This window comes from Alligator mississippiensis, chromosome 1 (assembly GCF_030867095.1).
Source record: "Alligator mississippiensis isolate rAllMis1 chromosome 1, rAllMis1, whole genome shotgun sequence".
Classification (NCBI taxonomy): domain Eukaryota; kingdom Metazoa; phylum Chordata; order Crocodylia; family Alligatoridae; genus Alligator; species Alligator mississippiensis.
This window is the reverse complement of record NC_081824.1, coordinates 219,621,659-219,646,311: the sequence shown is the minus strand read 5'-3', so window position 1 is coordinate 219,646,311 and position 24,653 is coordinate 219,621,659. Positions and strand designations below refer to the sequence as shown.

Below are 24,653 nucleotides of genomic sequence, written 5' to 3'. Positions count from 1 at the left end.
TGCGTGGGGCTGGGATGAGAGGCTGTCACTGACTCAGGGTGGGGGGGGAGGGGTGGTTGGGTTGGTGCTTGGGCAGAGCAAGTGAGTTCTGCTTGAGGCTAGAGTGCAGCCCTGAGCAGCTCTGCTGGGGATGGCAGCAGTTGCACTTGAAGTTAAACCTTGGTGGGATCTGGCACACATTTGATAAAGCGCTTGCTAAAACAGAGTGTACTTTAGTTTAGTACACGTCCATCTAGGGTTAATTTAGTGTGGGATCTGCCACTTTTAAAGCACTTACGTGCCATGAATGTCTGTTCTGTTATACCTGTAAAGTGTTTTCTGCATGCTTAAAGCACATTAGTGTAACTTCGGTATCTAGCGCTAAGAAAGCAGGGGTAAAGATACCTTACATGTTATGAGTTTGCATACCACATCAGCACAGGAAAAGCAGTGACTGCATTTAATAAGTAGTTCAATTACTTGCTTTTTGGCAATTCTATTTTTTAATTCTTATGTTTCTTCTCATTTCCACCATATTTGCAAGACTGGTCTAGATTTGTGTGATAATTTCTTTTATCTCCTTACAGTCTTCTTTCTTCCAGTATTTTCTGCTAAATCCTGGAGTGTGTATGCCCCCTCTAATCTGTTGATTTGTGTTCTGTGGAATGCAGAGTGATGAGTGTCAAGTGCTAGTATTAGTTCCATTGTCAGCTGATGAAGCTGCATTAGGCCAAGAGCTGGTATATGCACAAAATAAATGTATTGAAAGTACAGAAAGAAGCATTTTGTTATTGTCACTGAGAATAACCTAAGCTATCATTTTTAATAACAATAGGTAAAAAACTGCTTTGTTGTTAGTGTTCCTCAAATGATGTAGGAGTGCTTCCACTTCAAGCATATAAGTCATATTGGCTTTAATGGGACTATATTATGGGCATGAATAAGCTGAACTTGGTCTATGAGAAAGTGGCTTGCTTTAAGTTATCTGCACCTAGATTGGGAATGATTGCCAGCAGCAGTCCACTGCTTCTTATAGTGACATGTACGTGTGTTCACTGCTTCTGGGAGCCACGCAGAGAAACTGGAGTAACTAACCCTGGATGGGGGAGGTTTGGACAGGAGAGGAGGGTCTAGGGGGGAGTTGGTGGGATTGGGGGGGCTGGCAGGTCTGTGAGAGAGGGGGTTGCCCAGTGAAGAGCGGTTATTTTGGAACTAAAAATAGTCTTGTTATGGTCAGGGATTTGGGAATGGCTGGGCTTTCCCAGTCTAGGACTGCACTTCAAACATGTACAGGCATTTGATGAATCAGGTTAACTCTTTCCTAGATTGGGTTAACCTGATCTCAATCTAAGTTAGTGCACGTACTCAGGTGAACTAACTTACATCTGACAAGCCATTTTTGCCAGATTTTAACCCCTGTGAATGTTTGCACAGATGGGCATTTAAATTGACTTAACCCTGGTTAGGTTGATCTAAATGTAATGGCTATATGTACCCTATGTTCGCAAGTTTATAGGATCAATGCCTTAAGAGATCCACAAGCATTTATCATGACAGTTCAGTACAGTAGACTAGTTTGCCCCACCTCTGTAACAGGCAATATTATACATAAGCAGCCCATGCTTTCCTTTGAGCTCCCATTTTATACCCCTTGTATTTTAACCCATTTACTGTGTTGGGGCATGTTCTCTCACCTGTTTGATGAAGGGCTGGATTGGAAGGGGTTTAAGGCTCCCAGTCCATGGCTCCCTCTTAAATAGCCCTTCCTCTTATTCCCTTCCTCCTTTCTAACCAAAAGAATAGGGGGCCCTGTCTTTTTAAGGAAAGATATTTGATTTCCATTAAACTTCCATACCAAAAAATGTCCAGGTGTTTTTTTTATAAACAAAAACTGTCACCAGTGGTGTGGAAAGCTGAGATTCTTACGCATTCTCTTGTTCCAATCCAGCAGTAAGCAGTGAATCTGCTGCAGAAGAAGGAAGGCACTCTGAATGGGGAAAGGCCAGATAAGGTGAGAATCAGACAGGCCAACCAGGCTGGAAGGAAGTCTGAACTAGTGATTGCTCATTAAGAGGACTATAAAGAACATAAAGAAAGGGCAGTGCCAAGACAGGCCCAGCAGAGATGGAGCAGAATAATGGACTAGGATGAGTCCCAAAAGGAATGGTAGCAAACGTGAGGGACATCATTTGCTACCTGTTAAGAAGTCATGGGAGATCGTGCACAAAGGGAACCAGAGGTGGCTCAGCCAAGAGCAATGCTGGGCTCTGGTGAGCAAGACCCACTCCCCTCTTGTGACTGCTTACTGAATTAACACCACAGCATGGCAGGTGAATAGGAGTGGGAAGATGCTAACGCAAGGACTAAATGACTGCACAGTAACGGCTGTGCAGTAACAACTCTGTAGTCAGGTGCATGTGTAGACACGCCCAGTATGTAGGAAGCCTATAGTTTCTTTTGTTTTTTCTTTTAAATGGAAAGCAAAATCCTCCTCAGAGCCAATGTATTGTGTTCAGCAAGCCCTGAACAGGTGAGAGAAATGCCACATAGAAAAAGTGCACTCTGCTTTTGAAGGTGGAATGGAATTTGTTTATTTTCTGGAAAGAAGCAGGTGGTGATAACTTTGTGCAAGGAGCAGATGAGCCAGAGCAAAGCTATGAAAATAGTAACATTTTCTCCTGAACAGTCCCTTTTCGAAGACCATAAAACTTCATTTTATTTTTGATTCTCTGACTAATTTTAAAAGACATTTTTATCTGGAGCATTAAAGATATCCACAAAATTCTTCATCTGGGAAGGGAAGGGAACATAGGCAAAGGGAATAAGGCATCTTTCAACTGGTGAGACTGACTTCTTTGCTGTGTTCAATACCCTGAGTCAAACCTGGTTGGCTGAAAGTGTCCCACCCTTTACCTAGCCTTGTGGAACTTAACGATTTTTAAGATGCACTAAAGTTAATAACTTCTCTGGATTTGGAACATGTTGTTATATTACCTAAGGGAAAGAAGACAGGCTTGTTGCTGGGGAAGTATCCATGGAAGTAGGACATGTTATATAATTAATTGTGCTTTGTTATTTTTGTTGATCAAATGTTGCAAGAATCAGGTTTGTCGACTTCACACAAAAAATATCATTGTCTCTTTGACAGGGATCTGAAGCAGTGACAAGATGTGTAGGCTTCCAAATAACAGCTTAAGCAATCACCTGGCCACATGTTCAATCAGTTAATGGTATGATGAAACCAGGAATAAAGACAAAGTTATTATACAAAATATGTCTATGCTGCAAACTTCAGTTTAGAGTAGAGATTCCCCAAGCTCGCTCTTATCAAAGTAGCTGGGAAACCAGAAACAGTCTAGCCACAACTGCATGAAACTCCAGCTCAGAAGCACAGCAAATTATCCAACACTGAATTTGATGGAGGTGAAGCTACAGTTCATGTAAAGCTAGCTTAGGAATCTATACTGCAATCTGCAAAGTAGATATACGCTCAACTTTGCATTGGAACATGACTGCTCTTCTGTAGGGAAAACATATGTTCTTTCCTGCTTTTCTTGTTGCACTGCATTAGCAGGATAGACCTAAGTTCCAGTCCCTTTCTTGCTTTACCTTGACCATTTCACTTGATCTGCTGGTACCTCCAGCAACCAACTGGTAGTTATAAAGATAAGGATGGGGCAGGCACTGCAGTAGGGATAAGCTCTTTGAATTACAGTATTGCCAGCTCCAAACATCCAGTAGTTCTAAGTCATAAGTTATATAATCATAAAAATTATTAAATTAAGGAAAAAGTGTTGGGCATCTTTTTTATTTACCTATTGGTTTTGAGTATTTAAAGATAACTTTTTAAAGCTTTGCTTTGGAATATGGAGGTCAAAGGTTCATCCGAGACTAACAGCTCATTGGGCTAGTGTGGTTAAGGCACACCAAGAGCGTGATGTGACTAGTATCACATTGGGCTGCTTTTGCTCTCCAATTTAAAAGAACTGGTATTCGTTTACATCTGGATTACAAGCAGCTTTTGGCAGAAGCCAAAAGGGTAGTTGAATGCTGCCTATGACATCAAATATTGTCAGGTCATCGCATTCAAATATTGACCTGGTTTTGTTTAGCTTCTCAGAATACAAAAATCAAGTGCATTCAGTCTGGTATGGCTATAAACATCAAAACTAGAAGCTTGCTTTTAATGGGGGAGGGGGCAGGGGTCAAATTTTCTATAACTCCTAAGTCCAGGATTTGAGACTTTACAAAATTCAGAAAATCTTACAGGGTACCTGATAAAATTACAAGAGTTGGCATCACCATATTGTTTATACAAGATGCATTGTAAAATTTTTCTAGGAGAATGGCCTGCAATAGATGGGGTGCCTTGAGCAATTCAACTTTGGCCACTCTCCAGTGATTATAATACTAATGATATTATTTTAAACATGGGACTATTCCAATCTTACTCTAGTTTAATTTAGATACCAGATGTTGTATTTTTAAATGTGTTGACATTATAATTCTTTGTAATCCATTTAGTGTTCAGTTCACGTTCATTAAAAGCTAAACAAAAATAAAAGGTAAGAATACAGTAGTTTTATATGTAGACAGTAATTTCCATGGAAGTTACAATGCAGACCATAAATAATACTATGTGTTTACATATATCACTGTAGTAATTAATTCAGTAAACCTTGCACTTTGGGATATATTATGCCACCCCTTAACTGAGTAGCCTGTTTCTCCTGGTTGAAGAGATCTTGATTTTGGATTGGTCACCAATGGCTAGTATCTTAGTTAGGTGATTTATTAATTGAAGTGGAACTATTCAGGAATTATCATGGTGTATCTGAGCTCAGAATTTGGATCTTGCTTTTTTGACCAGCTTGCATGCCAGAAGTGTCACTTTTTGGCTTGCATCACTTCATTCTGTGGCTGTTGGTGGATTTAGTTGCAATTTAAGTATTTTAGAGAGAATAAGCTTTGTGTATATTACAGCTTCCACAAATTTGGAGAGTTCCCTCTATGCCAGAAACAACCTATTGAGTACAGCTTTCATGATTTGTCTTTGGGATATCACAGACTCTATAAATTCATCCATAACATGTATATAGAATATCACTTTCTACTATAAAATACTTAAAACATATATACCTCATATACAAAAGGAGAAACAAATAATCATTTACTGCAAACATACTCTTTTTCCCCCCCTCTGTGGGCAGACTATAACATTTATCTGAACATAGCTCATTTTTTATGTATAGGGTTTTAAAGTATCATCATTTTCGTGTTTAATGAAGGGTAAAACATTATTTGAAATGTCCAAAACAAGAGTGATATTACTAATAAAGCATTTGGTAAAAGGGTTGAACCTTAAGTTGGTCAGAGATTATTTGAAGTCTAGAAAAATACATGCTGCTAAAAAAGTCATTTGTTTTGCTTTGCTTTGCTTCCTTATGCATATCTATCTACTATACATGTAATTTAATGATTTTTAGCACCTAGGAATGTCAAAAGGTATAAAGTACATAAATAAATACTTTATAACTAGTGACTTATAGCTGGTGTGCCCAGGTAAAACACAGCATAATATAAAAATGGATGTGTTGCTGTATTTAAGAATAAATAAAGCAATTCAATCTACTTCTGAAACAATATATCAGTAAATAATTTAAATTAGGCAGTGGTCTTGGGAGGATGCTATAAAGTTGAACTTCATTTAACAGATATTTGCTACAGATTGAAAATGCACATTTAATGGATAGCTGCATGTATCTTGAAATAGAAAATGAACAACCTGAGCACATTTGTATATTAAAGCATTAGTCTAAATATATATTGTAAGCATAGTAACATGTACTATGTAATAATATCTGGAGGTAATTCAGTTTCCTATCAATTGAACTTTGACGGTGCTTATTGTATAAATCAGTTGATAAGATTCACGAATGGAGTCCTTAATGCTCAGGCTTGTCATCTTTATTTATTTATTTTTTAATTCAATCGGATGCAGTGTGGTAGCTGCCTCCTTAAAATTCATACATTTTGCACTATGATTGGCAGGGTACAGCTTCATTATGCAGTTTGCTAGATGGACCGATTGTGGCTATGAATATGTGAATGGGATGAATGAAAAGAACGTGTAATTGATTCCAGGCTTGGTCTGCTGGTTCATTAACAGTTTGAATGTGGTGCTCTCACATCTGAAAAAGAGGAAATAAGAGAAACTTATTTGTACTTTTCCATTTGTTTGAAAAATTCATTATGCTAATATTTTTTTGCCATCTAGCTTTATACTTTATAAAGAGCAAGAAGGAATATTTGTAAATGACATCAGTGCCCTCTGCACTGGATTGGAATCACAGTCACATACTTTTCAATTTACACTTTTGCAAATGAAACTTGTTTTTCATCTTCTTCTGCTCTTCCCTCCCCCTTCAGCCTCCTCTATATAAAAAAAAATGATTTCCCAGATAAAAAATGGCACCAAAATCAACTTATTTAATGAAACAGACCGGAGAAAACAAGCCTCATTTGTCTTTTTACACTTAGAGTACATCTGAAAAGGCAGAATATTATATATGTAGTTTCATTTTTCACAGGCCTTCAGGGGGGTGCTTTTGAAGTGTTGATTAAATGTGCAAATTACATTTATTTCCATGGGTGTCTAAACAGCAACAAGAATGTTTCAAATGCCTGAGTGCCTGTTAAACCTTGAAATAGGCTGTGCTTATGCCACAACCCTCTTCAGATGAGCTGATCCAGAGTTTAAAAGCAAGACACTCAAACAGAGATGATATGCAGAGTGTACAGAAGCATACTTTTAATTACCATGATTCTTGTTCTGTCCATTGAGGTCCCTAACCAGTGTATGATAATCAAGTGATTTGCCACAGCTCTCAGAGACAACTTTGGAAAAGCAAACCAAATCATCAGCTTCTTCCTGCTGTGTCACACAGCATCCACTATTGGATCACCACAGCTTCTCACTGCAATCCACATCTTACAAATGTTGGTGTGAATTAAATTATACCCTCAATCTGAGAGGTGGTTCTCCATTCATTTAGCACCTCCAAGTACAGCTGCATTTATAGTGACCCTCTCTTCTTCCTCTTTCCTGCCTTGCCCCAGCATGCACTGCAGGGAAAAGCATTCCTCCTGTCCTTTAAATAAACATGTTTTGCTCTCTGGGACGTTATTAAAAGCAGCTAGATCTATTTCTCAAGCACTTGAGCCCCAGTTGAAAATACACATTCATTTGGGGATCTGTACCTCCACACACTCTTAAAAATGAATGTGAACGTCTCTATGCACAACAACTGATTTACAAACATATTGCAACACAGGTTTCTGTATAACTTGAATCTCTTACCAGAGGCACTTACATTTGCAGAAGACAGACCATAATAAATCTGACGTTTGAAAGCAACTTAATTTTGACATTCAAATGAAAGCTTTACCAATTGCAGTTTTTCAACCCTTGCTAAAATTGGTCTCTTCTCTTATATATTTTGCTGTTTTTTAACAAATGAAGGCACTGGTTTAGGGAATGCTTACATTTTCCACTGGTATTTGCCATCCACAAAGGTTAAATCATTACAGTTGAGTGCTGACAGCAGGGAAAGCAGGACAGGAATAGGTGATAAGACTGATGAACATGCATTCCCACTGCTGTTTGCTGGCAGTGAATTTTACATGTAAATGTTCGTCCAATTCCAGTTCATTTTAGTTGTTGTTCTCTGATTTTTGTCCAGCTTTTAAAGCTTCTGATAATGGGCTATCCTCTTTGTTCTATGGTAGCATGTATTGCTGCCTGCTCTGAAATTGTTTTGTACTGACCTTTTTTTTTTTTTTGCTTCACTGAAGTCGTCTTCGCTCTCTATACAGATACATTTTAGCATGAAAGTTAGCAGCCCAGATGCAAAAGTCTAACCCAAGGCCTTCCCTATTACTTGAAGATGGCCTAGAATTTATTTCTACTAAGTATTAGTTATTGCTGCACACCCAAATCCATAAAAGGTATCTTCCTGTTGGTTCTGCTTAGGTTTGTGTGAAAGGCTTCTTGGGGGTTGGCTAGAAAAGGACACATAGGTCTACCTTTCCATAACTCCACTATGCATAGTTTCTCTAGAGCAGTGATTCTCAGCTGGGGTGCTTGGGGACTTCAAGGTACCACAAGATCCTTTGAAGGGTGTTGCAGGAAGTGTTGGGAGATAAGCAAGGTGTGAAGAGATAAGCAGAAAAAGAGAGGCTTAGGCTTCAGGTGTGAGGAGATAAGCAGATAATGGTAAGTTTAAGCTCTTCCTGCCTAGATGCTCCCCTGCCCCTACCACCTGCCCCCATTGCAAGGAGGTAAGCCCTGTAGTAACTATTTTTTTTAAATGAGATGCCGCTTAGTTCACAGTACTTATAGAGGGGTGCTTTGCATCTGATGAAAAGTACCTTGAGTCTAAAAAGTTTGAGAACTACTGCCTTAGAAAGTCTACATTCAGGGGCTGTGGCCAGGGTGGTTGGGAAGCGGTGTTGCAACTTTGCATTTTAATCCTAGGTTGGAGTTCAGCTGTCCATTTGCTCCACACTACAGCACACTTCAGCACAAGTAACTTAGGATCTATGCAAATGGGCAAGTAGAGGAATATGGGCACTTTTACATGTGCTCCAGGGGTGAAGGGGAGGGGGCAGCACTTTAATTAGAGTGCTGCAGTGTCTCATGTTTCAGCATTCCTGCACTCCAAAATGGTGGCAGGGGCACTTGAACTAAAGCTTGTTTAATGAGCTTTAGTTCAAGTGCCCCCCCTGCCATTTTGAAGCATGGGGATGCTGATACACAAGACGCGGGAGGCTGCTGGAGTGCAATAATTACCATGCTTCAGTGGATTCGATCAATCGTGGCTGCTCTGACCCGCTATAATTATAGCGGGTCAGAGCAGCCTTCATGATCATGTACAAGCACTCTATGAGAGCAGAGGGAAACTTCCTTATCCAAGACCAGTGCTTCTCAACCTTTTTTGTACCAGGACCCATTTGGAAACAGCAGTGGTCAGTCCTGACCCAGTCCCCCTCACTCCCAACCCACTGCCCCCCACACTCAGGTCTCACCCCCCTCATGTGTGGGGTACGGGGGGGGGGGGCAATGGGGCAGGGCAAGTAGCCACTTGCAGGTTGGAACTCTGTCAGCCTGCAAGGGAAAAACCACAGATTATCACTTTTTTCTCCTTTAAAGGCTAAAACATTTTTTAAGTTTGTTCACAACCCTTTGATATAGTCTTGCTACCCACTTTTGGGTTACAACCCACAAATGAGAAACGCTGCCCTAGACAGAAAAAAGCCCCTAATTCTCAAATGGATGCAAATAAATTGGCCCATCTAGGTATGTTAGATTTGAATGTTGTATACTGTTTGCTTGTTTATTTACTTTTTATCCACTGCATCATGAAGAGCTTAGCCTTTGAGCAAATATATAGCAGCATAGCATGTGCATACTAATACATGGCTTAGATAATGTATGTATGCATTAATTTCCTTGACAGCATAACAGTAAAATCCCAAGCTCCCTGTTGATCTGCTGACCATGGAACAGACTGAAAAATTATTAAGTATTGCATTGCTAACAAACTCCTCCTGGATCGTATGTCTGTGATAATAATGTTCTTGGAACAACAATTTACGAGCCTGATACGCCATTAAAAAGATGAAAATAGTTCTTCTGTATCTTAATACATTCAGAACCATGTTCTTAGTCATGACAGGGCATTCCATTAGTTGACAGGACTACCTGTTCCTGGTTTCTATTAATTAACATAAAAAACTATGCTAGTGACTTCCAGTGTATCCATTTACATTAAGGGTCTAGAGCAGTGTTTCACAACCAAATTTTTCCAGCAGCCAGGGGTGCCATAGAACCCTTTTAAGGGTGCCTCCTAATATTGGCAGAGTTAGGTGTGCCAACACTTGCATGCAGCTTACAACAGGGGTGTCAAACATAAGGCCTGTGAGCCAGATCCAGCCTGTAAAGCTGCTGCATCTGGATCACTGAGCTACCAGTGGGCTATTGCAGAGTCTGGGGCCCTGGGATCCCAGTGGACATGGCCCTCAATGGCAAACAGGCGAGTGACAACAGGAAGGTGATCAGAGGCTGTGCAACAAAGCCCTCAGTCTCCCTGTACCTGCCAGGCCCACCACTGCTTGCATTCCTCCTTCGTGGCAAGCAGCTGTCTGGCTCATGGCTGCTTGCCCCATTGCCACCACAGTGACTGGCCCAGGGCCCCAACTGGGTTTGATCCCCATGATTTATAAGATAAATTGAGTGAAAGCTAAGAGCTGGCATTTTCTGAGGGGTGCCTTGAATCTAAAAAGGTTGAGAAACATTGGTCTAGAGCAGGGGTGGGCAAAATATGGCCTGCTGCCTGGATCCAGCCCACCAGGTGCTCACCAATTAATTGTATACAGCATGGCCCATGGCAGTGTGCATAGGGCTGAGCCCTGCCTACTCCCACCCAGGGTGGTGCATGCTGTGTTCTCACCCTCCCCTGCTGGAGGGCCCCAGCCCCAGGCAGTGTGTACATCTTTTGGGCAGGGGTGTTGCTGCTGCTACTGCAGCCACTTGGGGAACAGCTTGGTTCCCTGCACCCTCCAGTGGCTCTTCCTCCTATTTCTGCTGCAGCACTCCCAGCAGCAGATAGGGAGCAGAAGCAGCAGCAGGCGGGGGGGGGGGGGCACAGCTGGGGGCTAGGAGCACAAGGCTGGTAGGAGCATGGGGCCAGAGCTGGCTGGGGCTGGAGCTGGTGGGAGTGTAGCACAGGCTGCCTCAGGTGGAAGCAGGCAGGGCTTGGCTCCATGCAGAGCGCCAGGGTGCAGCCACAGGCCAGAGGGTGTTGGGGGGCAAACTACATCTGCACCACCTGAGCAAGATTTGCTGCACATGCCCCCACCCCTCCCTCCCTCCCCACACTCACCCCCCATCAGCTCCCAGGATCTAGCACTTGGGCAGCCCCCCACATGCATACACCCAACCCACGCACACTTACACCCAAACCACACCCCCCACCATACCCACACACATACCCTTCCATACACCCCATCCCACCATACCCACACCTACCACATGCACACCCACCTCCAAGCACACACCACATACTCCCCCACATACATCCCCTATCCTCCTCACAATATACAAGAGTAAGACTTTATATTGATCTATTATATACAGTCAACTCTATATACACTATGCAAACACACATCAATCAGGACAAAAATATTTTTTGAAGTAAAATTGAAATACATTATAGTAGATGTTTCATTTTTGGTATATGATTTGTTCTTATCTATGCTTTGTTAAAATGATTTCTTCTGAAAGATTTTATGTGCGCGGCCCTCAACTTGATTAGTTTGGTGACATTCTCTGAGAGGTCCAATGCCCCTGAAACCCCCACTGATTGGTCAAGGGTGATGGGGCAGGTTGTTAGAGGGGTCAAAAACCTTCACTACCTGATAGGTCATGTCTATGCCTTGTGGCCTAGAGGGCAGAACTTCTTGGGCCCCAGAGGCAGGTCATACACCATGAGGGCAGGTCCTATGGAGTACTTCTGGGGCAAAGAGAGGGACTTCTGGTGGCAAAGGTCAGGGGGCTAGGGGCAGGATTTCTGCTCCCAAGATGGTGGCCAGGGGGTGGGTTACCTGTTGGAGGCAGGGCTTATCAGTTTGACAAGGGGTGTACCCTTGCAGCCCTCAATAGTTCATCAAAACTTGTTAAGCAACCCTCCAGCCAAAATAATTGCTCTCCCCTGGTCTAGAGCTACGTTCATGTAGTGTTAACAAAGCACAGTAAAACCTCTCAAAATGCCAGGGAGTGCAAAAAACAAAGATTCCAAGAAAAAAAATAAAACTGAACTTGATTGAACTTGAGAAGTTGTGTTTGAGATGAGCTGTGCATTTTACAACCTAAAGCTTGATAGGATAAAGTATCCATTTAATAAGAAAACAAAAATAGTCCTTTAGGAGTTTTATACAAGTAAAAGTACAATAACAAACTTGGGGTTTTCACATTAGTCCTGAAACAGCTTGCTATTGTTGATCAAATAGCTGAAATTCATTTTTTAAAATTGAATTTTAGTTTTAGAGGAGCTGTATCTTAAAATGCACATTGGATCAGCGTTAAACCTTGCGGGGAATCCTTTCTTGAGTTCTTTTTCTTACTCATCTTTTATAATTTCTTTTTAGGTTTATGCTTCTTGGTAATTTTTGGCTCCTTATTACTTGATGTGTTGTTATGAGTTAAAATGTATATTATGGCACCTTTACTTCTAGAATCACTTAATGTATAAGGACTTGAGTAACAGCAGGTTTACTGATATACTCCCTTCTTCCACTCTGTGCTTGTGACTTGTCTCCTTCAAAAACAAAAGATGAGAAAATGTAACCACATGTGCCTTCTCTCTAATTACAATGGTTAAAAGTAAGTGTAAGAACAGCCAGATAGAAACTTTATTTGTAAAGTTTTCACTCTGAGCAAATGGTTAAAATCTTATTTTATAAATACCTGAAATTAAGGGGTTTCTTTATTGGAAGTACTGACACAACCTTATCTCTCAAGCACAGGCAATTTGTGAACCAGCGATACTGTTTGTTTTTGCTAGATAGTAAGAGTTCTCAATTTATTATACACCCTAACATGCACATATAAAATTATGCTCCTGTGAGCTGAAGGCTAAAGCCATTTTACCCATTTTGATCACCAGTTGTCATCCTACTTGTCATTGGGCAAAGACTAAATGCCTGCTTCATGTTTCACTTTTTTGAAGGGGTTTTGCTGTAGTTGCTATATAGCAGCTGTGACATTCAACAAAAATTATCCAGTCGGTCCAGTCTTGTTCTCTATAACTAGAGAAAATTACTATGATTAAAAGGAGAAGAATGATAGTTAACCTCTTGTTTGATTCTTAGTATGGTTTTTATAGTACTTAGGAAGGAAAACTGTGTAAAGCTTTCCAAGTTTGGTTTGTATTGGATTGATGAAGTTCCTCATCAAATCTCATTCCTCTGTTTTTATGGATATTGGGATCTTTTAAGTACTTGCATTTGTTGAACCAAAAAAAGTGATAGAAGCAGAAGTCAGCAAAAACCCTGGCAAATGTTGTGAAGTTCTGAGAGCTAGTGAATCTGTGTCTGTGCCAGGGGCCACCTATGAGTATTTTCTTATGTAGGTAGAATTTTGGCAATGAGAGATGAACAACACCTTAAAGATAATGCATATGGAAAACTGTGTTAGAGGCTGTATGCAGAACAAGAGTGAAATGAAAAGGGAATTGGATGTTTATATTGAGAACAAGGATATCTGGAGTCATAACTGTTAATGCAAATAAAGAATTTTGCAAGGGATAAAAAGCCTCATGCTTCAACACATATACCAATCTCTAACTGTCAAGGTTTAGGACAAGATGTTTGAAGTGGCAGATTAAACTGCATCTGCCTAGTGTAGGCTTCTTTCACATTGCTCTGAAGTATCTGGTCCTGGCCAGTTTAAAAAAGGAGACAATATTGGATTAGATGAAGCTTGGGTCTAATTACAACCTGGTAACTCCTATGCTTTTTGCAGAAGTCAACTGATTTATTTGAATTTGAGAAGATAAGAGGGTAGATATAGGTGTGGTTTGTTTCAACCTGGCTCATACAGGCTCTCCAGTGTGATGCATGCATAGATTGCTGTAATGAGCAGATGTGATTTGGGCAGACATGTCACTACCATGATATGCATGGTATGTATAATTCGGTGAAAAAGTTCTAGGGTTGCCAACACTAGAAGAAAGAAGCAGGCAAGAAGAAACAGGTGGTGTCAAAACATTCTCTGACTGCTGATTGGCTGCTGTGTGAGATGACACAGTAGGTGGCACAGTAAGGCAGACTGGTCATGCCATAGCAGAGTGCGGTATATAAGAAATGGCTTCCTGGATTGTAAGGGAGAATCTGCCATACATAGAAAAATAGTGTCTTTTCAATACTGCATATAAGAATAGAATTAGAAAAGTAATTGCACTTAATATATGTCTCATTTGAAAAAAAAAAAAAGTTAACAAGGCAATTAGTTTGTTGATATGTCAGTCTTTTACTTCATTTTGCTACTATCAATCAACAACAAGGGTTTTGTTGTTGATTGATAGTAGCACCTGATTTCAAGGAATTTAGACACATCTTCTCCAATAAATTCCCTGGCTTTCTCTCTCTCTCTCATGCACACCCACACGTTCACGTGTGTACACACACATGAAGTTTCTTCAAACAGCATTAGATATCATTTTTTGCATTGCCAGATGTTCTGGTTGGATCTTTCCTGATGTGAAAGGAATGCTTATTTCTTGGTAACTAATACTTTCATAGGTCAGAAAAGTCAGGGACATGTGCTTATCTTTTTTTTTTCTTTTAATGGTTGATAAGAAAAGACACCAGGCATTTAGTGGAAGGTGATGGCATGTATCACCTCCCACATGTTAATGTTTTAAGGAGTATACTTACGTTTTAAACTATCTCCCTGGGTGGGCTTTTTAGCAATGGAGATGATTATTACAAATTGTTCTTCAGTGTTTACATAAGCTCTTAATTATGTACTTAATGTATTTATGGCAGCATTTCACTCACAGTGCAACATAGTGGGTGAATTGTCTGTCCAGACAGAATGGGGAGCTTAGTGCATTTTTCTCATTTCTGCTTTAACTCAAATGTTCTAGTAATTTAAAATGTAACTTTATGGCTTTCATTTTCAGTTAATCCCTTACAAATGTATCTTCAAACGTTTATTACATCATTATATAAAAGGTGCCCAGGTACAACTGTAAGGGAGGACATGGAATAATGCAATAGCTATATAGAAGCATAAGACCATCAATGGTAGAATGAATATTAAAGAGTAAAGTGAGTATTTTTCTCGTTCTTTGTAGATGTCATTCATACTGTGGGGCCAATAGCAAGAGGCCATATCACTGATATTCATAAAGAAGACCTGGCAAATTGCTATAAATCTTCCCTGAAACTGGCAAAAGAAAACAACATCAGATCAATTGTAAGTACTGTACAATAACTTATTTATTCTATTCTGTGTGTTTTGTGCTCATGCTTTGGCATAATTTTTACACGAATAATATCTGCACTCCATAAATCTTCATAAGAATGCATACCATGTATAGTGTGGAAGAGCTAGAAGTTAGACATTGTTAATGCAACATCAATGGCAGAACAAAAAATGAAGACATTATAGGAATGGAAGAAAAACTGAGCCTGTACTCTAGTTCTGTCTTCAAGTTACTATCTCATTAAGAACTGACAGGGAGATATCTATTCCAGTGGTTACTTTACATTACATGATCCTACTGAAAAACTGAGGCGGTGGCAATTAGTCAAATGGTTGACTCTACAGAACAATGCCTTGCTGAGTGTAATCCTGTGGTTTATTCTGTCAGTTACAGTTGTCTAAAAATAAAGAGTTTGTCACATAACATCACCTCACCAAAATCTCCCAGTATAGAACCATAGAAAATTAGGGTTGGAAGGGACTTTAGGAGGTCATCTTGTCCAACCCCCTGGTCAAAGCAGGACCACTGCCAACTAGATCACCCCAGCCAAAGCACTGTCTAGCTGGGTCTTCAAAACCTCCAAGGATGGAGATTGCATAACCTCTCTGGGTAACCCATTCCAGTGTTTTACTACCCTCCTAGTGAGAAAATTCTTCCTAATACAGTATCTAACCTAAACTTCCCTTGCTGCAACTTCAGACCATTGCTCCTTGTTCTGTCATTTGCCACCACTGAGAACAGTCTAGCTTCATCTTCTTTCAACCCCCCCCCTTCAGGTAGCTGAAGGCTGCTATTAAATCCCCTTTCAGTCTCTCTTCTCTAGACTAAATAAGCCCAGTTCCCTCAGCCTCTCCTCATAAGTCATGTGCCTCAGCCCCCAAACCATTTTTGTTGCCCTCTGCTGGACTCTCTCCAATTGGTCCACATCCTTTCTGGGGGAAAGGGCAGGGGGGAACTGAACATGCTACTCTAGATGTGGCCTCACCAGTGCTGAATAGAACAGAATAATTATTTCTCTTGACCTGCTGGCGTCACTCCTACCAGTACAGCCCAGTATGCTATTAGCCTTCTCAACAACAAGGGCATGCTGCTGGCTCATATTCAGTTTATTGTCCACTATAACCCCTAAGCCTTTTTCTGCACAGCTGCTGCCCAGCCAGTCAGCCCCCAGTCTGTACGGGTACATAGGATTGTTCCGTCCTAAATGCAGGACTTTGCACTTGTCCTTGTTGAACCTCATGAGATTGCTTTAGGCCCAATCTTCCAATTTGTCTAGGTCACTCTGAATCCTAGTCCTACCCCCCAGCGTATCTATTACTCCCCCCGCAGCTTGTTGTCATTTCCAAACTTGTTGAGGGTGCACTCTGTGCCATCTTCCAGGTCATTGTTGAAGATATTGGACAAAACCGGCCCCAAGACTGACTCCTGGGGCACTCCACTGGATACCAGCTGCCAACTAGATATCAAGCCATTTATTACTACCCTCTAAGCCTGATGCTTCAGCCAGTTTTCTATCCACCTTAAAGTCCATTCATCCAGCACATACTTCCTCAGTTTGCCTGCGAGGATGTTGTGGGAGACCATATCAAAAGCCTAGCTAAAATCAAGATATACCACATTTACTTGTCTCCCTGCATCCACAGAGCCACTCACCTTGTCATAGAAAGCAATCAGGTTGGTCAGGCATGACTTGCCCTTAGTGAATCCATGCTGACTGTTTCTAATGTCCTTCTTCTCCTCCAAGTGCTTATAAATGGATTCCTTGAGGATCTTCTCCATGATTTTTTCAGGGACTGAGGTTAGGTTGACTGGTCTGTAGTTTCCTGGATCCTCCTTTTTCCCTTTCTTAAATATAGGCACTATGTTTACCTTTTTCCAATCATCTTGAACCTCTCCTGATCACCCTGAGTTTTCATAGATGATGGCCAATGGCTCTTCAATCTCACCAGCCAACTCCCTCAGCACCCAACAGAGCATCCCATCTGGCCCCATGGACTTGTACACATCCAGCTCTTCTAAATAGTCCCTAACATGTTCTTTCACCACTGTTGGCTGCTCACCTCCTCTCCAAACTGTGCTGTCCAGTGCAGTAGTCTGGGAGCTGCCCTTGCCTGTTAAGAATGACGTGAAAAAGGCATAGAGCACTTCAGCCTTTTCTGCATCCTGTGTTACAAGTTTGCCACCCCCTTCAGGAAGGGACCCACACTTTCCCTGATCTTCCTCTTGCTACTGACATACTTGTACAAACCCTTCTTGTTACCCTTCACATCCATTGCTAGCTGCAACTCCAATTATGCTTTGGCCTTCCTGACTTCATCCTTGCATGCCTGAGAAATGCTCTTATACTCCTCCCTAATTGTTTGTCCAGGTTTCCACTTCTTATATACTTCCTTTTAGTTCACTGAAGAGTTCCCTGCTAAGCCAAGCTGGTCTTCTGACATACTTGCTAGTCTTTCTGCGCATTGGGATGGTTTGTTTCTGCACTCTCAGTAAGGTTTCTTTAAAATACATCCAGCTCTCCTGGAATCCTCTCCCCTTTAGACTAGCTTCCCAGGGCATCCTGCCCATGGGTTCCCTGAGGAAGTCAAAGTCTCCTTTTTTGAAGTCCACTGTCCTTACTTTACTGCCTTCCATCCTTCCTTTCCTCAGGATCCTGAACTCAACCATATCCTGGTCACTGCTGCCTGCGTTGCCATCCACTATTACATTTCCCACCAATTCCTCCCTGTTTGTGAGCAGTAGGTCAAGAAGAACATGGCGCCTAGTTGGCCACTCTAGTACTTGTACCAGGAAGGTGTCTCCAGCACTGTGCAAAAACTTACCGGATTGCCTGCACACTGCTGTATTGCACTTCCAGTAGATGTCAAAGTGGTTGAAGTCCCCCATGAGAACCAGGGCTTGTGATCAGGAAACTTCTGCTAGCTGTTTGAAGAAAGCCTCATCTACCGCTCCCTCCTGGCATGGTGGTCTATAGCAGACCCCCATAATGGCATCACCCTTGTTGCCCTCCTCTCTGACCCTAACCTAGAGAATTTTGACAGGCCTATCTCCAGTTTCATACTGGAGCTCTGAGCAATCATATGGCTCTTTTACATAAAGTGCAACTCCTGCTCCTCTTCTCCCTTGCCTGTTGTTCCTGAACAGTTTGTCCATAATAGTGCTTCAGTCATGTGAGCTCCCACCAAGTCTGTTATTCCAATCATGTCATAGTGCCATGATTGTGTAAGGACGTCCAGTTCTTCCTGCTTATTTCCCAGGATCCATGCATTCATGTACAGGCACCTGAGGTAACTAGTTGATTGCCCTGACTTCTCAGTAAGAATGACAACACCTCCCCTGTTGCCCCATCCTGCTTGCTGTTCCTCCAGGTCACCTACTTCCCCACTTACCTCAGGGCTTTGGTCTCCATCCCCTGGCAAACCTATATTCATATGATGACCTGTAATTAGATTCTTAAATTATGACCTGTAAAAAGTTGTTGTATTATGTTCCATGTAATGATCATAGCTACTTGATCATATGAAATATATATCATGCTTTGTATAGCACATTGTGAGATTTTTCAAAATTAGAAATATGTCTCTAATTGTACACACTTGCATAGACCAAAAATGTTGGTTTACATTTGATGATGTGCATGGTCAAGAGCTTGTTTGTTGCAGTTAGGTGCCGAAATGGTTAAATGTGAATACAAAGGCCTGCTTTATGTGCCCATGTTGGATATGTACATAAGTAAGTAGTAAGGTATGTGATTTGTGCCTGTAAAGAAAGTATTAGAAGCTATGTGAACAGTTGTGCAAGCCTACCTTGGAATTGTTTTCCTAACAATTATATGAATCAGGTGAACACTTCTGTATGGAGGTTTGTGTTTATAAGGAGATACCTTAAGAGATTCTAGGTGGTGTCCAGATTCTCAGTGGGTATAAATAATCATAGCTGTACTAACATAAGAAAATAAATGGGTAGCCTATATCTACCTTTATCCTGATGCAATCATCAAAGATCATTTTACATCTTAACTAAAGGATAGAGTACTCTAATAAAGGCTCTAAGGAGCTTGTTTCTGATTAAATGACCAAGAAGAAAATATGTGAGATTATTAAAACAGAATTTAGGGAGGCAAGGGATGGGTATCATAATCTGGAAAATGTCAAGACAAAGTTAATCAAAACTGGGGAAGGAAAGAAGAAAATAATGTTTCATTAACTGTTTCAGGTAAAACAACATTTTGAACTGTGACTTGATTAAATTATTTGAAGTAAAAAGCAGTTTGGTTTGAAGATATCATGGGAGACTAAATGTAAATGTTCCCACATTTAAGTTAATATCTTCTGATTCTATGGCGAATTCAACTTTTATTGGAGAAAATTTGATGAGGACCATGGTTTGTAGGGTAGAACTAGAATAGCGTTGTGTTAACTTGAGTTTATTGTAGATATTTCATTTGCTTTATTTCTTACCATTAATTATAAGAGGGGCAAGCAGTTTCCTTTTACAAAGATCGGAGGTGGAATGACAAGGTTTACTTGCATGTGAATAGTAAAACATGTATAAAGTAATATGGCAACATTAATGCTTTGTCCTTTTTCTGACATCGCCACTAGGTTTTCTAGCCAGTCTATTTGCCAAAAGTGGTATTTTTAGCTAAATCATATCATTAGGTTAATTCAGTTGAACACTAATCCTCTCCTAACATCTGTGGAGATACAGTCTTTTTCTTGAAGGTCCACCCAAGTCCAGCAGCCTGTAGGATGTGTGAATGGGCATAAACCACACCAGTTTCTTAGCCAGTGGCACATAATTGAATGCAATGTGGCTAGCATCATATTCAGCTGTCTTTGATTCTCCAGCCTGAATGACCAAGTATCCATTTACAGCCAAGTCAACTGGTGACAGCTTTTGGCATATATCTAGAGGCACGTTTCAAACTCTCATCTTCTGGAAGTATAGCAGGATGCCTTAACTATACTGCCATCAAGCTCTATACATCCTGCCTTGCACATATAAACAGATAAGTAGTTAAAGTCCCCCATATATGCTACTATTTCCACTGTGTGCCCAGACCACACAACCATTCTGCTCATGCTGTTGCAGCTTGTGTGTTTAGTTTTAAAGGTCCTTGCTTAGTCCCATATATACCAGCTAAAAAGGTGATTGTTATATTGATACTGCTTAGCATCTTGTTGATTATTTGAAATAGTTGTGTTTTAGCTTGGGCTCTAACTCAAGCTATACCACCAGCAGCTCAAATAATTAGGTGTTAAATTGGGTTTGTGTGAGTGTTACTATGGGGTAAAGTGTTCAGTCACTAATTCATTTGGAAAATAAATCTTATTGCTCTAGAACCAGAGCAGAAAATTGCTGCTCACTGGTTCCTTCTTGGAGTCACTGTTGCTCGATCCATGTTCATCAGCTTTTCACTCCTAAACAGGGGTTTTCATCCTTTTTTAATAAGTGTACCCCCAGCGGCCAGACATGGAGCCAGGGAAGGAGGATATGTAGGGCATGGAGAGGGGGTGGCATGCAGTGAGATGCAGAGCAGTGGTAGCATGGGGTGGTGGGTGGCAATGGTGGCCACTACGTGCGAGCTTTCCCCCAAACTCGACATCTGGTCAGGTAGGTAGGGCCTGTGTAGCTTGCAGAGGGGTGCCACTGCCTTTGCCCCAACCGTCCCTGCTCCTGGGAGGCGGCAGTGCAGGGTGGTGGATGGTGGTGCTCCATCCCTGCCCTCCTGCGCATACCCCTTGGGTCCTTCCCAAGTACCCCCAGGGGTACGCATAGCCCCGATTGACAATCCCTGCTCTAAAACATCCAGCCTGACTGACTAGCTGACTTTATATCCTATCACTAGAGATGTAAGTGATAACAAGTTGGCTTGTTACTTCTAATTTTCTGTCATGAAACTAAAAGCATTAATTCTAAATTATTTTTCTCACTCTTCCTGGATTTTTTTAGAGAATGAATATTCAGTGAAAAAAATCAGTTGCAGTTTTTCTTCTCTGCTGTGATACTGTTATTGCCAGTAGGGTTTTGCACATGTTGCTGCAGCTACATTCCTTCTTGCCGTGTCCTCTTAACCTTGGACAGTAAGTTGGACAGTAACTCAATCATTTTACTTTAGTCAGACTGTGAGAATAAATTTCATAATAAAGAAGAGTTTGGTTAGCTACTTACTGTTAAAAAAAATACTGGGCATTGGCAGTTAGCCTCTAGATCAGTAATTATGGGAACCTATACATGTACAACAAGGGTGCTCCAATGTGCTGTAATTAGAGTGTTTCAGAGCAGTCTCAATTAATCAAGTCTGCTGGAGCGTGGTAATTACCGCGTTTCAGCAAACTCCAGCGTCTCATGTGTCAGTGTCCCCAGACTGAAAAATGGCAGCAGGGGTGCTTAAACTAAAGCTTGTTTGATGAGCTTTAAAGTGCCCCCACTGCCATTTTTCAACGTGGGGATGCTGATACACAAGATGTTCTGAGCATTTTAATTAGAGTAACTCTCAGAGCCACTCTAATTAAAGAGCCTCCCCCCACACCCACACACACTAACTCCTGGAGCACATCTTTAAATACCCTATATGACTTTTGAGTAACTGTGGAAATTCCTTAGGATTCTGTACTTATGGGAGAATCTAGAATTAGTTAAGGCATACACATGGAGTATACAAATACTTATGAGAAATATGGAAGGTTGCTTCTTTTTCAGAAAGTAAAGGTTTTGACCAGAGGAGAAAACATCCTGGATTGACGTCCTTCTAGTAAGACAGAATTGATTGTGGGCATGGGCACCATAAAGATATGCAGTGGTACTCTGGACTACTTGAGTTACATGTACTAAATACTGGGTGTATCTACACGAGACATTTGCTGCAGAGTAGACTAATTAGCTCTGCAGTAAATGTCTCACATCTATATGTGTGGTCCTATTAGGCTGCAGGAAATGAATACAAGTACTATCCTATTGCAGAGTTTTTTTACTCTGCAGCACCACACCAACATGGCTGGTTGGGGCACGAGGGTGCTTGCTTCAGTTCAGGGGCCACCTGCCAGCCAGCCCCATACTGGAGCATCCTTGTGCCCCAGCTACCCGCTCCACAGCATATTGAGCCAGGCTGGAGCAGCCCTGGGCTGTCAGGCTGAAACCCCAGGCTCTCAGCCGGGACTGCTCTGACCTGACTCAGTGACCTGGGTGCTGTAGTCCCAGGTGCATATGTAAATGCAGTACCTGGGAGCAATAAACTCCGGTGCAAATGTGCCAGAGTCTGTTGTATCATATTAATACGTGCATGTAGACACACCCAGGGCACTGCTTTACTAACAGATCTAAGAGCAGAGATGCAATTCTTACTTATAAGCATTAAAGACTTTTAATATTTTAATATGTAAGTATTAAAATCCACGGGGAAGAACCTAAGCTGATGTAAAGAATCTTTGGTCCAGTGACTTCAAAGTAGCGATGATCGTTTATAGTAGGTGAAAATCTGCCCCCTTGAATGGAAGAAGCCTGAAGCAATGTAAAAGGTATAATTCATTAAGAAGCAGCAGACTGCAGTTCTATTGAAAAGAAGAATAGAAAGACAAGCAATAGAAAAAGGATTTCACAAGATACAGCTCAAAAATCTGAGGGTAAGAATAAAGGAGGGTTTTAGAAATAAAGGAAAGGGGAAGGAAACAAATAAAAATATTTACATGCTTAAAGAGAAAAAAAACGAATCGCAACAAAAGTACACAAATTAAGCAGAATGAGGGAATGTTAACTAAAGGTGTTAAGGGGCTTTATTGCTTTCACAGATGTAGTTGAAACTGGAAGAAGAATGATGTTAAACAAAAAAGTGAGCCATGCAGAAATACAGCAGGAAAGGAAATCAGCTGTGTTTGTACAGCTTTTTAGAAATTTTCTATAACAAGATGATAAAGAAAGAGAAACTGGGCAATTATGAAGGAACAAAGATGATAAAATAGCTGTTGAGTAAAAGCAAGGGAAGGAATACTTAAAGGCTGATTACATGTAAATGAATGGGTATAAATGAGAGTGTGTCCTGGCATATTAAAGAAATTAGTTTTAAAATACATCAAACTATGAGTAGTTAGTTTTGTAAAGTCATAGAAGCAGGAAGAAACCGAAGACTTGGGTGGGGGGGGGGGGAGGAGGAAAGAATGAATGTTACTTGACTTTAAATAGGAATAGCTAGAAAATCTAAAAATTAGTTCACGTCTCACTTGAAAAAAAATATTCAAATTGGCTTGAATGTGAACAGCGTTATATAGACTTGAGATTGGCTGAAACATCATAAATGAAGAGTAATGATAAATGACAATGCATCCTGCTGGTGGGAGGCATGCAGTGGGATGACTCAAGGTGCAGGATTAAGCACAGTTTAATTTAACATCTTTATTAATGATTTTGACAAATGAGTAAACAGCTCATTAATTAAATTTACTGCTGATACTAAATTAGGAGGTGTTACAAACACTAGAAAGGGACGGTGATATGATGACGATTGACACAGAGGGACTACAAACATAGCACTTGATCTAACACCCTTTAGAGTCTATGGAATTTTTTACCTTGACTTTAATGGAAACATTACCAGGAATTACAATAATGTCATTCAACATGGAAAAGTACAAGCTAGCACATATGAAGAAAAATGCTTCAGTTCACAGATATTCAGTTGCAGGGAGAGGGGTCCTTTGAAAGCAGCAATAGCAAAATAGACTTAGATAACCAGCTTCGAACTAGATATGGACTTGCCATAACATGTAATAACTCCACCCTTTCCCTAAATTTGATATTGTGCTCAGTAATGTAACAAGAGGGTAAAGGAAGGGGAAAACTGGGGCATCACCCCTGGGGATCAACTCCAAAGGGGTTGGGCAAAAGTGGCAGCTGCATTGTTGGCCCAGCCACCACCATATCGCTGGCAATGCAGTCAACTAATGCAGCACCATGTACTGCTGCCATCCAGGCATCCATTTATGCCTGTGATTGTGCTACCTATAGACTGGTACTAGGCATGGTTCCTAATATATTGGTAAGAATAATAAATAGATTCTATGCTGTTTTTTTATTAACAACAAAAAAGATATTGTAAAAGATTAAAATGACTTCCAAGAAAAGATTAAAAAATGCAAGTGTATATGTGACAAAATAACAGCTTAGTGATGGTGGTATTTAATTCTAGTGCTGTATTGTACTAGGGTTGCTAGTTATGGATAAGGGCCTCTTTTTGATAGGCATTGTACAGATACACAAGAAAGAACTGGAATCTTGCCCAAAAAGTTTATTGTCTAAGAAAGAGGCAAAACAATAGATGGATACAGAAATGAGATGGGGGAGTACAACGGTGAGATGATTCTGGTCAGTCTTAGAAGCAGCAGTCACAATATGACTTGCACAATGCAACACATTGTAAAGATTGTGTGTAGGCAGAACAGATCAGATTTTAAATGAGGGATGTGATACTCATCTACCTCCTTCTCCTCCTCCTCCTCATTCTCCCTGCTTCTAAGTCAAACAGGGCTGGTCATCACTAACTTGGGCTCATTTTTTCAATTGTTAATATTCAATATATTATTAATAATATCACATCAGTCATTATTGTGATAGAGTCTGCTTTAGGTC

General features: G+C 40.9%; 1 protein-coding gene across 3 annotated transcripts in view; it reads left to right on the top strand.

Moving 5' to 3' along the window:
• Positions 1 to 24,653, top strand: part of MACROD2 (mono-ADP ribosylhydrolase 2) — a 1,573,191-nt gene that overhangs the window by 907,146 nt on the left and 641,392 nt on the right. For all 3 annotated transcript variants that reach the window (XM_059720129.1, XM_006260833.4, XM_059720128.1), the window contains exon 6: positions 14,898 to 15,019. In XM_059720129.1, the coding sequence (XP_059576112.1) occupies positions 14,898 to 15,019 (122 nt within the window). The remainder of the gene's footprint in view (positions 1 to 14,897; positions 15,020 to 24,653) is intronic.